The 15,685-nt window shown below is 34.2% G+C and overlaps 1 protein-coding gene across 1 annotated transcript; it reads left to right on the top strand.

Moving 5' to 3' along the window:
- The first annotated feature begins 181 nt into the window (after positions 1 to 181).
- LOC133645966 (troponin T, fast skeletal muscle isoforms-like) lies at positions 182 to 10,462 on the top strand. Its single transcript, XM_062040890.1, has 9 exons — positions 182 to 357; positions 443 to 488; positions 566 to 682; positions 5,226 to 5,303; positions 7,324 to 7,437; positions 9,436 to 9,548; positions 9,678 to 9,768; positions 9,866 to 9,906; positions 10,201 to 10,462. Exons 1-9 carry the CDS (start codon positions 182 to 184, stop codon positions 10,235 to 10,237), a joined length of 813 nt encoding a protein of 270 aa, XP_061896874.1. The 3' UTR covers positions 10,238 to 10,462.
- Positions 10,463 to 15,685: the final 5,223 nt, after the last annotated feature.

The raw sequence follows: 15,685 nt of genomic DNA, 5'->3' as shown, positions 1-15,685 counted from the left end.
TTCTTCAACATGAACCCAAACATCTCAGTCCTTGTAGTTTAGGGATGCTAAGGAGCATTTAGGAGGTCTGGTGAGGGAAAAAAAGGGTGACAGAATAGGACATGCTAGCTGGTGTGAGCCCGCCGTCCACTCGTCTGGTGCATGGCGTGATGCGGCCGCTCCCCGGGGGGCCCATGTGACCATGGCGGCTCTCCGTAGAAGAAGATGGAGGATTTCTAGCATCTTGTTCACCACCTTTGTTTGCTGTCTAACCCCCTTAATTGTACTTGTGTGTCCCCCCCCCCCCCCCCCCCCCCCCCCCCCCGCCCTCTTCGCCACCGCCCTCTTCACTCCTACAGAGGAGAGGCCAAAGTACAAGTGAGTTCCTCCTCGGGTCACATGACACGCACGTGGACGCCCCGTGGTGATGTTCTCGCTGACCTTCCTCTTTTCCCTCCGCCAGGCCCTCCGGTCCGAAGATCCCCGATGGCGAGAAAGTGGACTTTGACGTGAGTGTTTTGTTTGCCGGCGAGGCGGCGTGCGTGTTTGTGGTTCTTGGCGCTCATACGTGGCGTCCGCCGTGCAGGACATCCAGAAGAAGCGTCAGAACAAAGACCTGGTGGAGCTGCAGACCCTGATCGAGGCTCACTTTGAGTGCAGGAAGAAGGAGGAGGAGGATATTATCGCCCTTAAAGACAGGATTGTGAGTCTCCTCAGCCAATCACTTCGCAGCATACTGTATATATACCTGTATACATATATATATATATATATGTGTGTGTGTGTATATCTATATATATATATCACATATATATACATACATACTGTATATATACATATACACACATTTATACATATATTTAAATGTGTGTATATATGTATATATGTGTGTATATGTACAGTATACATATATATGTATTATATGTGTGTGTATATATATCTATGTACAGTATATATATATCACACATATATATACATATACACACACACATATATGTACGTATATGTGTATATACACGTGTGTGTGTGTGTATTTATATATGTGTGTGTGTATATATCTATATATATTACATATTTATATACATACATATATATGTATGTATGTATACATGTAATATATATACACATATATACATAAATGTATATATGTATGTGTGTATATTAGGGCGGCAACTAACGATTAATTTGATAATAGATTAATCTGTTGATTATTACTTCGATTAATCGATTAATAATCGGATAAAAGAGACAAACTACATTTCTATCCTTTCCAGTATTTTATTTAAAAAAAAACAGCATACTGGCACCATACTTATTTTGATTATTATTTCTGAGCTGTTTGTAAATGTTGCAGTTTATAAATAAAGATTTATTTAAAAAAAAAAAAATATATATATATATATATATATATATATATATATATATATATATATATATATATATATATATATATATATATATATATATATATAATATATATATATTATTTTTTATTTTTTTAAATGCCTCTGCGCATGCGCATAACATAGATCCAACGAATCGATGACTAAATTAATCGGCAACTATTTTTATAGTCGACTATAATCGATTTAATCGATTAGTTGTTGCAGCCCTAGTGTATATATATATATATATATATGTAAATGTGTGTGTGTGTGTGTATACATATATATATATACATACACATGTGTGTATACATGTGTGTGTGTTTGTACATGTATATATATGTGTGTGTGTGTATATATGTATATATATGTGTGTGTGTATGTATATACCTGCATTTAAATATATATGTATATATATGTGTGTATATATATGTATATATGTATATTGTATATATATATATATATATATATATATATATATATATATATATATATATATATATATATATATATATATATATACAGTGGGGCAAAAAAGTATTTAGTCAGCCACCCATTGACAATCAATGGGTGGCTGACTAAATACTTTTTTGCCCCACTATATATATATATATATATATATATATATATATATATATATATATATATATATATATATATATATATATATATATATGTATGTATGTATGTATATAGAAAATGTATATATATATATATATATATATATATATATATATATATATATATATATATATATATATATATATACATATATATATATATATATATATATATATATATATATATATATATATATATATATATATATATATATATATATATATATATATATATGTATATGTGTGAGTGAGTGTGTGTGCATGTGTATATATGTGTATACCGTCAAACAATGAACTCACCAAATGTAAAACATCAACATAAATACTTCATAATACATAATAATATGTAATACATAACCTTCTTCAAATGTAAACACCAAAGATCCTCTATTTGACAGCCATGCTCTGCTGTCATTGGGTAAAATATCAAAATTCTTCATCAAAGATCCTCTAAATGAAAAGAGAATTTTGCTGTTTTTACTGAAAACATAAAAAATGGTCGTCAAAGGTCTTCTATATGACAGGAACACTGCAGTTACTAATGAAAGCATTAGTAATGTTGGTCAAAGATTATCTGTAGGACAAGAACCTTTCTTTATGAAAACGTTAAAAATGTTAATCAAAGATCCTCTATGTGACAGGAACCGTGCGGTTTTTAACGAAAACATTAATGTTGGTCAAAGATTTTCCATATAACAGGAACACTTTAGTTATTAATGAAAGCATTACTAATGTTGGTCAAAGATCATCTAAAGGACAATCTTTTTTTTTTAATGAAAATGTTAATCAAAGATCCTCTACATGCCAGGAACCCTGCGGTTTTTAACGAAAGCATTAACAATGTTGGTCAAAGATCCTCTAAATGACAGGAGCAGTGTGTGTGTTTTTTTTAATCAAAACATTAGAATTGTTAGGCAAAGATCCTCTATATAACAGGAACACTGCGGTTTTTAACGAAAGCAAAAATAATGTTGGTCAAAGATCTTCTATAGGACAAGAACATTTTGCTGTTTTTTATGAAAACGTTAAAGATGTTAGTCAAAGATCCTCAATATGACAGAAACACAGCGGTTTTTAACAAAATCATTAATAATCTTGGTCAAAGATCCTCTATATGACAGGAGCAGTCTGCCATTTTTTAATGAAGACGTTACAAATATTAGTCAAAGATCCTCTCTACGACAGGAGCTAATGAAAATATTTGCAATATTAGCAAATATCCTCCATCCATGACAGAAGCACTCTGTGGTTTTTAATGAAAAATATTTAATAAAAACATTACAAATGTTAGTCAAAGATCCTCTTTATCACAGAAGCGAATGAACATGTTTCAAATGTTAAAGACAAAGATTATTTATATGGCAGGAGCACTCTTTGGTTTCTAAGGAATACGTTAGTCCAAAGATTGTCTATACAACAGGAGCTTATGAAAACGTTAAAAAATGTTAGTCAGAGATTGTCTATACAACAGGAGCTTATGAAAACGTTAAAAAATGTTAGTCAAAGATTGTTTGTATGACAGGAGATCGTAAAAAACATTACAAATGTTAGTCAAATATTGTCCATATGACAGGAGCTAGTGAAAACATTATACATGTTAGTCAAAGATTGTCTATATGACAGGAGCTGGTAAAAACATTACAAATGTTAGTCAAAGATTGTCTATATGACAGGAGCTAGTGAAAACATTACAAATGTTAGTCAAAGATTGTCTATAGGTAGATAGATAGATAGTACTTTATTGATTCCTTCAGGAGAGTTCCCTCAGGAAAATATGACAGGAGCTAGTGAAAACATTACAAATGTTAGTCAAAGATTGTCTATATGACAGGAGCTAGTGACAACATTACAAATGTTAGTCAAAGATTGTCTATATGACAGGAGCTAGTGAAAACATTACAAATGTTAGTCAAAGATTGTCTACATGACAGGAGCTAGTAACAACATTACAAATGGTAGTCAAAGATTGTCTATATGACAGGAGCTAGTGAAAACATGACAAATGGTAGTCAAAGATTGTCTACATGACAGGAGCTAGTGAAAACATTACAAATGTTAGTCAAAGATTGTCTATATGACAGGAGCTAGTGAAAACATTACACATGTTAGTCAAAGATTGTCTATGTGACAGGAGCTAGTGAAAACATTACAAATGTTAGTCAAAGATTGTCTATGTGACAGGAGCTAGTGAAAACATTACAAATGTTAGTCAAAGATTGTCTATGTGACAGGAGCTAGTGAAAACATTACAAATGTTAGTCAAAGATTGTCTATATGACAGGAGCTAGTGAAAATATTACAAATGTTAGTCAAAGATTGTCTATAAGACAAGAGCTAGTGGTAACACTACAAATGTTAGTCAAAGATTGTCTATATGACAGGAGCTACTGAAAATATTACAAATGTTAGTCAAAGATTGTCTATATGACAGGAGCTAGTGTAAATATTACAAATTTTAGTCAAAGATTGTCTACGTGACAGGAGCTAGTGAAAATATTACAAATGTTAGTCAAAGATTGTCTATAAGACAGGCGCTAGTGGTAACACTACAAATGTTAGTCAAAGATTGTCTATATGACAGGAGCTACTGAAAATATTACAAATGTTAGTCAAAGATTGTCTATATGACAGGAGCTAGTGTAAATATTACAAATTTTAGTCAAAGATTGTCTATATGACAGGAGCTAGTGAAAACATTACTAATGTTAGTCAAAGATTGTCTATAAGACAGGAGCTAGTGGTAACACTATAAATGTTAGTCAAAGATTGTCTATATGACAGGAGCTAGTGAAAACATTACAAATGTTAGTCAAAGATTGTCTATATGACAGGAGCTAGTGAAAACATTACAAATGTTAGTCAAAGATTGTCTATATGACAGGAGCTAGTGAAAACATTACAAATGTTAGTCAAAGATTGTCTATATGACAGGAGCTAGTGACAACATTACAAATGTTAGTCAAAGATTGTCTATATGACAGGAGCTAGTGAAAACATTACAAATGTTAGTCAAAGATTGTCTATATGACAGGAGCTAGTGAAAACATTACAAATGTTAGTCAAAGATTGTCTATGTGACAGGAGCTAGTGAAAATATTACAAAAGTTATATTGCAGGAGTGAAAAAGTAAAAAGTGTTGGTCATGTGATGAAGTGAGGATGATGTCACAGTTGGAAAGCTGTCATGTGATTGGAGCAAAAGTGTTTGAGGTCACGCCTCTTTCTTTGTCCACTTCCTGTAGGACAAGCGTCGTGCTGAGAGGGCGGAGCAGCTGAGAGTGAGGACTGAGAAGGACAAGGAGCGTCAGGCCAGACGTGAGGTTGGTCTTCTTCCTCTTTCACCAGGAAGTCACTGGAGGATCCTCCTCATTGTCATGTTGTTGTTCTTCTTCTTCTTTTTGGTGTTCTTCTTTTGCTTTTGGTTGTTCTTCTTGTTGCATTGTCATGTTGTTGTTGTTGTTGTAATTGTATTGTGATGTTGTTGTTATTGTTCTTTTTGGTTTTCTTCTTTTGCTTTTGTTGTTGTTTTTGTTGCATTGCCATGTTGTTGTTGTTTTGTTGTTGTTCTTGTTGCATTGCCATGTTGTTGTTGTTGTTTTGTTGTTGTTGTTGCATTGTCATGTTGTTGTTGTTGTTGTTTTGTTGTTGTTTTTGTTGCATTGCCATGTTGTTGTTGTTTTGTTGTTGTTCTTGTTGCATTGCCATGTTGTTGTTGTTGTTGTTTTGTTGTTGTTTTTGTTGCATTGCCATGTTGTTGTTTTGTTGTTGTTGTTGTTGCATTGCCATGTTGTTGTTGTTGTTTTTGTTGCATTGCCATGTTGTTGTTATTCATTTAGTTATTTTTTGTTGTTGTTCGTGTTGCATTATCATGTTGTTGTTGTTTCATTGTCATGTTGTTTTTGTTGTTTCATTGTTATGTTGTTGTTCTTTGTTGTTGCATCATCGTGTTGTTTCATTGTCATGTTGTTGTTTCACTGTCTTGGTGTTGTTGTTCTTTTTCTTGTTGCATCAACATGTCGTTTCATTGTCATGTTGTTATTCTTGTTGTTGTTGAGGTTTCATTCTCATTTTGTTATTTTTGTTGTTGTTGTTCTGGTTGCATCAACATGTTGTTGTTTCATTGTCATGTTGTTGTTGTTCTTGTTGCATCATCATGTTGTTGTTTCATTGCCATGTTGTTCTTGTTGCATCATTGTGTTGTTGTTGTTGTTTCATTGTCATGTTGTTGTTCTTGTTGCATCATCGTGTTGTTGTTTCATTGTCATGTTGTTGTTGTTGTTGTTGCATCATCATGTTGTTGTTGTTTCATTGTCGTGTTCTTTTCTTGTTGCATCATCATGTTGTTTTATTGTCATGCTGTTCTTTTTGTTGTTGTTATTCTTATTGCATCATCGTGTTGTTTTATTGTTCTGCTGTTCTTTTTGTTGTTGTTATTCTTGTTGCATCAACATATTGTTTTATTGTCATGGTTTTGTTGTTTTATTTATTGTTCTTGTTGCATCAACATGTTGTTGTTTCATTGTCATGTTGTTGTTGTTCTTGTTGCATCATCATGTTGTTGTTGTTTCATTGCCATGTTGTTCTTGTTGCATCATCATGTTGTTGTTGTTTCATTGCCATGTTGTTCTTGTTGCATCATCATGTTGTTGTTGTTTCATTGTCATGTTGTTGTTCTTGTTGCATCATCATGTTGTTGTTTCATAGTCATGTTGTTGTTGCATCATCATGTTGTTGTTGTTTCATTGTTGTGTTCTTTTCTTGTTGCATCAAGATGTTGTTTTATTGTCATGCTGTTCTTTTTGTTGTTGTTATTCTTGTTGCATCATCATGTTGTTTTATTGTTATGCTGTCCTTTTTGTTGTTGTTATTCTTGTTGCATCAACATGTTGTTCTATTGTCATGGTTTTGTTGTTTTATTTCTTGTTCTTGTTGCATCAACATGTTGTTATTGCTGCTTCATTCTCATGTTGTTGTTCTTGTTGTTGTTGTTGCATCATTATGTTGTTTTTGTTGTTGCTTCATCATCATGTTGTTTCATTGTCACGTTGTAATTTTGGTTGTTGCATGATCATGTTGTTGTTCTATCGTCATCATGTTGTTTCATTGTCATGTTGTTGTTGTTGCTGCATCGTTATGTTGTTTCATTGTCACGTTGTTGTTGCATCATCATGTTGTTGTTGCTTCATCATGTTGTTGCTTCATTGTCATGTTGTTGTTGTTGTTGCATTATGTTGTTTCATTGTCACGTTGTTGATGCATCGTCATGTTGTTGTTGTTGATGCATCGTCATGTTGTTGTTGTTGTTGTTGCATCGTCATGTTGTTGTTGTTGTTGTTGCAGGAGGAGAGGAGGATCAAGGAGGAGTCTGATGCTAAGAAGAAAGCTGATGAAGAAGCCAAGAAGAAATCTGCATTTTCCAACCTGGGCTCCAACTACGGCAGCCACCTTGCGAGAGTATGTGTTACCACGGCAACTGTGTCTGCATCAGCATCACTCGCCTCTACAGCGATACTTCTACACCTTACTTGACAAAACAACTCGTAGTATTTATTTGCAGGCTCATCACAAGAGAGGAGGAAGGGAGTAGTACTGTTAGAATAAGTAGAGTATTACATTGATAGTATACTGTAGTACTACTACTAGTAGTGTAGTTTGTATGATACTTAACTAGTAGTAGTATTAATATAAGTTGAGTGTTGTGTAAGTACTTTACTGTACTACTGCTTGTAGTAGTAGTAGTGGTGTTTTTTATAATAATTAGTTGTAGTAGTGTAAGTCTAAGTTAAGTGTTGCAAAAGTACTATTCTGTACTACTAGTAGTAGTGTTAGTATAAGTTTAGTGTTGTACTGTACTAGTAGTATTTGTATGATAACTGATTGGTAGTCATGTTAGTATACAATGAGTGTTGCATAAGTACTATCTTGTACTAGTAGTAGTAGGAGTTGTATTTGGTTTGTGTAATACTTAAGTAGTAGTAGTGTTAGTGTACATTGAGTGTTGTATAAGTACAGTACTACTACTAGTAGTAGTTTTAGTATAAGTTGAGTTTTGTACTATACTAGTAGTAGTAGTGTTGGTATGAGTTGGATGTTGTATAAGTAGTAGTAGTACTAGTAGTAATGTTTGTCTAAATAGAGTATTGCATAAGTACTAGTATTAGTAATAATGGTGTATAAATAGTGTTGCATAAGTAGTAGTAGTCATCATCATCGGCAGTCTAGTAGTAGTGTTAGTTTGGTCAAAATAGAGTGTTTAATAAGTACTGGTAGTGGTAATGTTGGTATAAATAGTGTTGCATAAGTACTAATGGTAGTAGTAGTATTAGTGTTGGTCTAAATAGAGTGTTTTATAAGTACTAGTAGAAGTAGTTATAATGTTGGTATAAATAGTGTTCTACAAGTAGTAGTAGTGTTGGTCTAAATAGAGTGTCGTATAAGTACTAGTAGTAGTAATGGTGGTATAAGTTAGGTGTCATATAAGTACTAGTAGTAGTAATGTTGGTATACGTTGGGTGTCATAAAAGTACTAGTAGTAGTAATGTTGGTATAAGTTGGGTGTCATGTAAGTACTAGTAGTAATAATGTTGGTATAAAATGGGTGTCATAAAAATACTAGTAGTAGTAATGTTGGTATAAGTTGGGTATCATATACTTTAAGTAGTAGTAGTAGTTATGTTGGTATAAGTTGGGTATGATATACTGTAAGTACTACTAGTAGTAATGTTGGTATAAGTTGGGTGTCATATAAGTACTAGTAGTAGTAATGTTGGTATAAGTTGGGTGCCATAAAAGTACTAGTAGTTGTAATGTTGGTATAAATTGGGTGTCATAAAAATACTAGTAGTAGTAATGTTGGTATAAGTTGTGTATCATATACTGTAAGTACTAGTAGTAGTAATGTTGGTATAAGTTGGGTGTCATAAAAGTACTAGTAGTAGTAATGTTGGTATAAGTTGGGTGTCATAAAAGTACTAGTTGTAGTAATGTGGATATAAGTTGGGTGTCATATAAGTACTAGTAGTAGTAATGTGGATATAAGTTGGGTGTCATATAAGTACTAGTAGTAGTAATGTTGGTACAAGTTGGGTGTCATATAAGTACTAGTTGTAGTAATGTGGATATACGTTGGGTGTCATATAAGTACTAGTAGTAGTAATGTGGATATAAGTTGGGTGTCATATACTGTAAGTACTAGTAGTAGTAATGTTGGTATAAGTTGGGTGTCAAATACTGTAAGTACTAGTAGTAGTAATGTTGGTACAAGTTGGGTGTCATATAAGTACTAGTAGTAGTAGTAATATGGATATAAGTTGGGTATGATATACTGTAAGTACTAGTAGTAGTAATGTTGGTATAATTTGGGTATGATATACTGTAAGTACTAGTAGTAGTAATGTTGGCATAATTTGGGTATGATATACTGTAAGTACTAGTAGTAGTATTTGTTTGCAGGCTGACCAGAAGAGAGGAGGAAAGAAGGAGACAGAAAGAGAGAAGAAGAAGAAGATCTTGGCTGCCAGACGTAAACAACTCAACATCGACCATCTTAATGAAGACAAACTCAAGTATACAACGCAATATTCATCATATATACATGACATCTATATCTGTACTACATCTGCAGTTAGAAATATGTATAGATGTATGTATTTATGTATGGGAAAGTAGACATAGATGGAACTGTTGTGTTTCAGGGATAAGATCAATGAGTTGTACGACTGGATGTGTCAGCTGGAGTCTGAGAAGTTCGACCACACAGAGAGACTGAAGAGGCAGAAGTACGAGGTGAGTCATCATCATCATCATCATCATCATCATCATCATCATCATCATCATCATCATCATCAGAGAGTCACTGATGACTTGTTTGCGCCCCCTGCAGGTCACCACCCTGCGCAAGAGAGTGGAGGAGCTGAGCAAGTTGTAAGTAACGCCAAGCGTCTCCTGAGCTGCAGCGCCACTGCTGGTGTGGAGGACACATGACAGACACTAGAAAGGAGAATTGACATTTAGAAAAATAATAATTGTGTGTACTAAATACTTAAATAATAACTGAATTTGACCTGGGATGAAATATGAAAATGGATGACGAATGAAGATGTGGCGTCACACTTCACTGTCACCATGACAACAAATCCAAATTTCACATGTGTTATTTTTCCGTTTATTATCATTATTATTAATGCTAACACGCCTTCTGTCTGTGGCGTTCCGCAGCAGCAAAAAGGGAGCCGCCACCCGCCGCAGGAAGTAAGCCTCCGGCCGCAGGAAGTGCCTCGTCAGCTGAGAAGACGCCACGACGTCGCGCTGCGGTTGCATCATCATCTTCATCATCCTCACCCTCATCCTCATCACGCTTGCCATCGGGAGCCTTGAGCTGCTGTGCGATAACCTTTGACCTCCTGGCCCTGCGCCGTTTGGTTGTCAGAGTTTTTGTAAATAAAGTTTGACTCTTCAAGCTGCCACCGTCACTCCTTTGTCAGTGAAGTTGTGTCTCGGTGGAGCGTCTTTGTCTGGCCTGCCGGTGGCGCTAGAGCACAATAACTTTGAGCACTTTACCACATGCTAGCTCTACAGATTCAAGCATGGGAAGTAAAGAAATATATTTATACATGACTTATTTTTCAACACAATTTTTTGTGTTTTTTTTTTTTACCTGACATTGCTTAAAAAATACTAATAAATCAAAATCAATGTTATCAATTATTGGCCATAAGGCTCCAATTATGTTACCTCAAATATCACACTTTGACATTTTTTGGGGAAAATATTTCATGTTCTGTGTTTGCAATTTAAAAACAAAAGTTTTCTTTGACAAAGAAGGGTATAAATACACTTATAATCAAAAATTCAAGAGTTGAAAGTAAAAACTACATTAAGGTATATGACCTATTTTTTAACTCTGTTATGAGTGGGCCCTTTTTGGAATTTTAGTGTTATGTTTTGTTTCAAACTTGTCATTGCCCTCCCAAAAAATAACCAATACCAAAGTTATTATTGTGACCTATTCAAGGCTCTAATCATATCAAATATTCTACTCTGAAATGTTTTTTGAGGGAAATATTGCATATTTGGTGTTTTTGCTATTCAAAACCAAAAGGTTTTCTTTGACAAAAAGGGCATGCCACTTAAAAATAATAAAAATTTATAATCTGTCATTTGATCTAGAGATTTAAACAGGCTATATATATGTATATGTATATATATATATATATATATATATATATATATATATATATATATATATATATATATATATATATATATATATATATATATATATGTATATATACATAATATAACACAATAAAAATTAAGTCAAAAATAAATAAATAAAATTTAAAAAAAAAAATAAAAAAAATGTATATATATATATTTATGCAATTTATAATAAAAAATAAGTAATATATATATATTTATTTATTTTATTTTTAATTTTTTTACTTATTTTTTTTTGTGGTTTTTTTTGCTTAACACATAAGTGGGTGTCTTTTTGGATCGCTGAGACCTTTTAGTGGGATTTTTGAACCTGTCATTGCTCAAAAAATAATAATGAATCAAAATCGATGTTACTACTATTGTTTACCTATTCAAGGCTTCTATTGTATTAAATATTATATTTTGAACTATTTTTTGAGGGGAATATATATATATATATATATATATATATATATATATATATATATATATATATATATATATATATATATATATATATATATATATATATATATATATATATATATATATATATATGTATGTATATATATATATATATATATATATATATATATATATATATATATATATATATATATATGTGTGTGTGTGTGTGTGTGTGACTTTTGAACCTGTCATTTACATGTTTTTTTATAATGAATCAATATTATTAATATTAATATATTATATAATATTAATTATATTATCAAATATTGACATATTTAAAGGGTCCAATTACTTCACCTCAAATATTGTACTTTGCCATTTTTGAGAGGGTAATATTGCATATTTTGTGTGTTTTTTTTTTGAGAAATAAAAAGGGCATAAAACATAAAAAAAAACTGGATGGATCTGAAGATAGTCTGATTTAAGCGTTATTGTTTGTAAAAATGACTTACTTTTAAAACCAAATTAACCAAATCGAAATGAGCTGCAATTTTTGAATGAAAGAAACTGCTGTTCTACATGTGTCCACTGGGTGTCGCAATAGCAATCCCATTATAACTCTTATCAAGCTGTTTAAAGATGACGTGTCAGCTGACTTTAAGCGCCCTTCTGATTGGCTGCCGCTACTCCAATCAGCGCAGGTGCAAACAATCAGCTTCTTCTGCTGTGGCTTGCGGCAAATGGCGGCAGTGTCGACGCACAATTACCTTCTTTTATTGTAAATGATCCACTCAACGGGTAAAATAATGAAACGGTAAGATTTAAAGACTTAAGTCAACTTGACCTTCATGTTTTTAGTTAGTTTCATGTAGCGCTCGCAATTTGTTGACGACACAAAGTGTGCACTGAACTTCATTGTAAAAATGTGTGTTTCTACATTTGTTGTGTTTGTTCTAGTTTATTTTATGCTTAAACCTACCATGTTCACATTGGTTAAATGTGTAGTTATTTTACCTTTAATTCGGCTGTAGTGTCATTTTGATAATTGTTTTATTTATAGCATAATTGTAATATTTGAATGATGACAAACGAATGTGTTGTAGCAGTTGCGGATGTCACCTGTCTGAGAAACACGTCTTTAATGAACTGTCAACATGAAAATGGTAGACATGAAATACTTGTAAGTGTATTGGCTTTGTGAAAACATCGAGACAAAGTCTAAGTTCATTGTGTTCTTCATGGCGTTTTTTTCCTCATAATTGTTAACTAACTTGAAGTGTTTTGCCAAGAGGATTATTTGTAATGTTTACATTTTTAAAAAATGTGCTTGTTCTATTATTTGTCCAAGTAAGACAAAGAAAACAATTTAGAAGGTGTCTTTATTTTTAAGTTATTATGCCATGATTTTACCAGTGTGGCCCCTGAGCTAAAATTAGTTTAACACCACTGAGCAATAAAACAAACAAAACTTCATAAGCGACATACCAGTATTTTTATAATATAATTATATGTAATGGAATTATTGAAGTATAAAATTTGAGTTAATAAAACATTCTTGCTACGTGACACCATATTTACTGTATAAGTACAACAAACAAGTATTATATATTTAATGTACACTGTACATAAATGTTATTATATTGCAGGAACATATGTAACCACACGGTGGCGGTGTGGCACTGCTGGTCTTTTGAAAATGTTGGAAAAAAACCCAACAACTTCCAAGGATCTTGAATTGTTCAATGATTGAGCGCACAAATATCTGAGAAAGTTGTACAACTTTATTGTAAAGACAAATGGTAAATGGGTTATACTTATATAGCGCTTTTCTACCTTTTTTTTTAAAGGAACGGGGAGCTGCCATGCAAGGCCCTAACCACCACCCATCAGGAGCAAGGGTGAAGTGTCTTGCTCAAGGACACAACGGACGTGACGAGGTTGGTAGTAGGTGGGAGTCGAACCAGGAACCCTCGGGTTGCTGGCACGGCCGTCCCCAAATAACTTATTAACTAAACATGTTTCATTCCATTAATCGTGGATAAATAATAGTGAGTTGATTGACTGTCGCAGGACCTGTTTTTATTATTGGGGGCCACGTCACAGTTATGTCTGCCCTCAGAGGGCCTTCTGTTTTATAGCGTACAATCAAAAACAACTTCTAGTAAATATGACTATATAACAGTAATATGTCATATAAACGTATATGGTAACTGTTTTTATTCATGATATTTTTGGGCAGGTTGATAACTTAATCTGAACTAGTAAGTCAAGGTGACCAGCAAATATTTAAGCATTTATTTTATATTATTATTATTATTATTTTATATTATTTATTTATAAGCAATAAAATGCTCCCAACATTTTGTTGCATGACCTGATTTTAGAGGGTAGAACGGGGGTGTCAAACTCATACTTGCCAATCTTGAGACCTCCAATATCGGGAGGTGGGGGTGGGGGGGTGGGGGTGTTTGGGGGCGGGGGGCGTGGTTATTTACAGCTAGAATTCACCAACTCGAGTATTTCATATATATATATATATATATATATATATATATATATATATATATATATATATATATATATATATATATATATATATATATATATATATATGAAATACTTGACTTTCAGTGAATTCTAGCTATATATATATATTTTTTATTTTATTTTATTTACATAGAAAAAAAAAAGGAAAAACTTGAATTTCAGTGTTCCAGTGGCTATCCATTAGATGGCAGTATTGTCCTGTTTAACTTCTCCGTTCATGATGAGTATATAATTTCGGCCGCCATGTCTGTAATTTCCTCGTTCTTCTGCTTCGTCTCCTTGTTGTGTGCGCAGTTGTGCACTCTACTCTCTAAAAGCCCTAGATGGACCACATTAAATGAAGTGGCGGACCACGTTAGATGAAGTGGCGGACCACGTTAGATGAAGTGGCGGACCACGTTAAATGAAGTGGTAGACCACGTTAGATGAAGTGGCGGACCACGTTAGATGAAGTGGTAGACCACGTTAAATGAAGTGGCGGACCACGTTAGATGAAGTGGCGGACCACGTTAAATGAAGTGGCGGACCACGTTAGATGAAGTGGCGGACCACGTTAGATGAAGTGGCGGACCACGTTAAATGAAGTGGCGGACCACGTTAGATGAAGTGGCGGACCACGTTAGATGAAGTGGCGGACCACGTTAAATGAAGTGGCGGACCACGTTAGATGAAGTGGCGGACCACGTTAAATGAAGTGGCGGACCACGTTAGATGAAGTGGCGGACCACGTTAAATGAAGTGGCGGACCACGTTAAATGAAGTGGCGGACCACGTTAGATGAAGTGGCGGACCACGTTAGATGAAGTGGCGGACCACGTTAAATGAAGTGGCGGACCACGTTAGATGAAGTGGCGGACCACGTTAAATGAAGTGGCGGACCACGTTAGATGAAGTGGCGGACCACGTTAAATGAAGTGGCGGACCACGTTAAATGAAGTGGCGGACCACGTTAAATGAAGTGGCGGACCACGTTAGATGAAGTGGCGGACCACGTTAAATGATGTGGCGGACCACGTTAAATGAAGTGGCGGACCACGTTAAATGAAGTGGCGGACCACGTTAGATGAAGTGGCGGACCACGTTAAATGAAGTGGCGGACCACGTTAGATGAAGTGGCGGACCACGTTAGATGAAGTGGCGGACCACGTTAAATGAAGTGGCGGACCACGTTAAATGAAGTGGCGGACCACGTTAGATGAAGTGGCGGACCACGTTAAATGATGTGGCGGACCACGTTAAATGAAGTGGCGGACCACGTTAGATGAAGTGGCGGACCACGTTAAATGATGTGGCGGACCACGTTAAATGAAGTGGCGGACCACGTTAGATGAAGTGGCGGACCACGTTAAATGGTTTGGTTGACCACATTAAATGAAGTGGCGGACCACGTTAAATGATGTGGCAGACCACCTAAATCAGGGGTCTCAAACTCAATTTACCTGGGGGCCACTGGATGCAGAAATTGGGTGAGGCTGGGCCGCAGGAAAAGATTTCTTAAAAAAATCTAACATGCACTTTTTAATGAATTCACCTTCTTTGAATGGCTATC

The sequence above is a fragment of the Entelurus aequoreus genome, linkage group LG03, assembly GCF_033978785.1.
Source record: "Entelurus aequoreus isolate RoL-2023_Sb linkage group LG03, RoL_Eaeq_v1.1, whole genome shotgun sequence".
In the NCBI taxonomy this organism is placed as follows: domain Eukaryota; kingdom Metazoa; phylum Chordata; class Actinopteri; order Syngnathiformes; family Syngnathidae; genus Entelurus; species Entelurus aequoreus.
Note: the sequence above shows the minus strand (reverse complement) of the source record. Positions and strands in the feature narration are given on the sequence as shown.

Bases quoted from the DNA above. Each gene is read 5' to 3' on its own strand.
- LOC133645966 (XM_062040890.1), top strand. From the start codon at position 182: ATGGCGGCTCTCCGTAGAAGAAGATGGAGGATTTCTAGCATCTTGTTC. The intron at 489-565 runs GTGAGTGTTTTG...TCCGCCGTGCAG, and splicing joins GCGAGAAAGTGGACTTTGAC to GACATCCAGAAGAAGCGTCA. The intron at 683-5,225 runs GTGAGTCTCCTC...CACTTCCTGTAG, and splicing joins TCGCCCTTAAAGACAGGATT to GACAAGCGTCGTGCTGAGAG.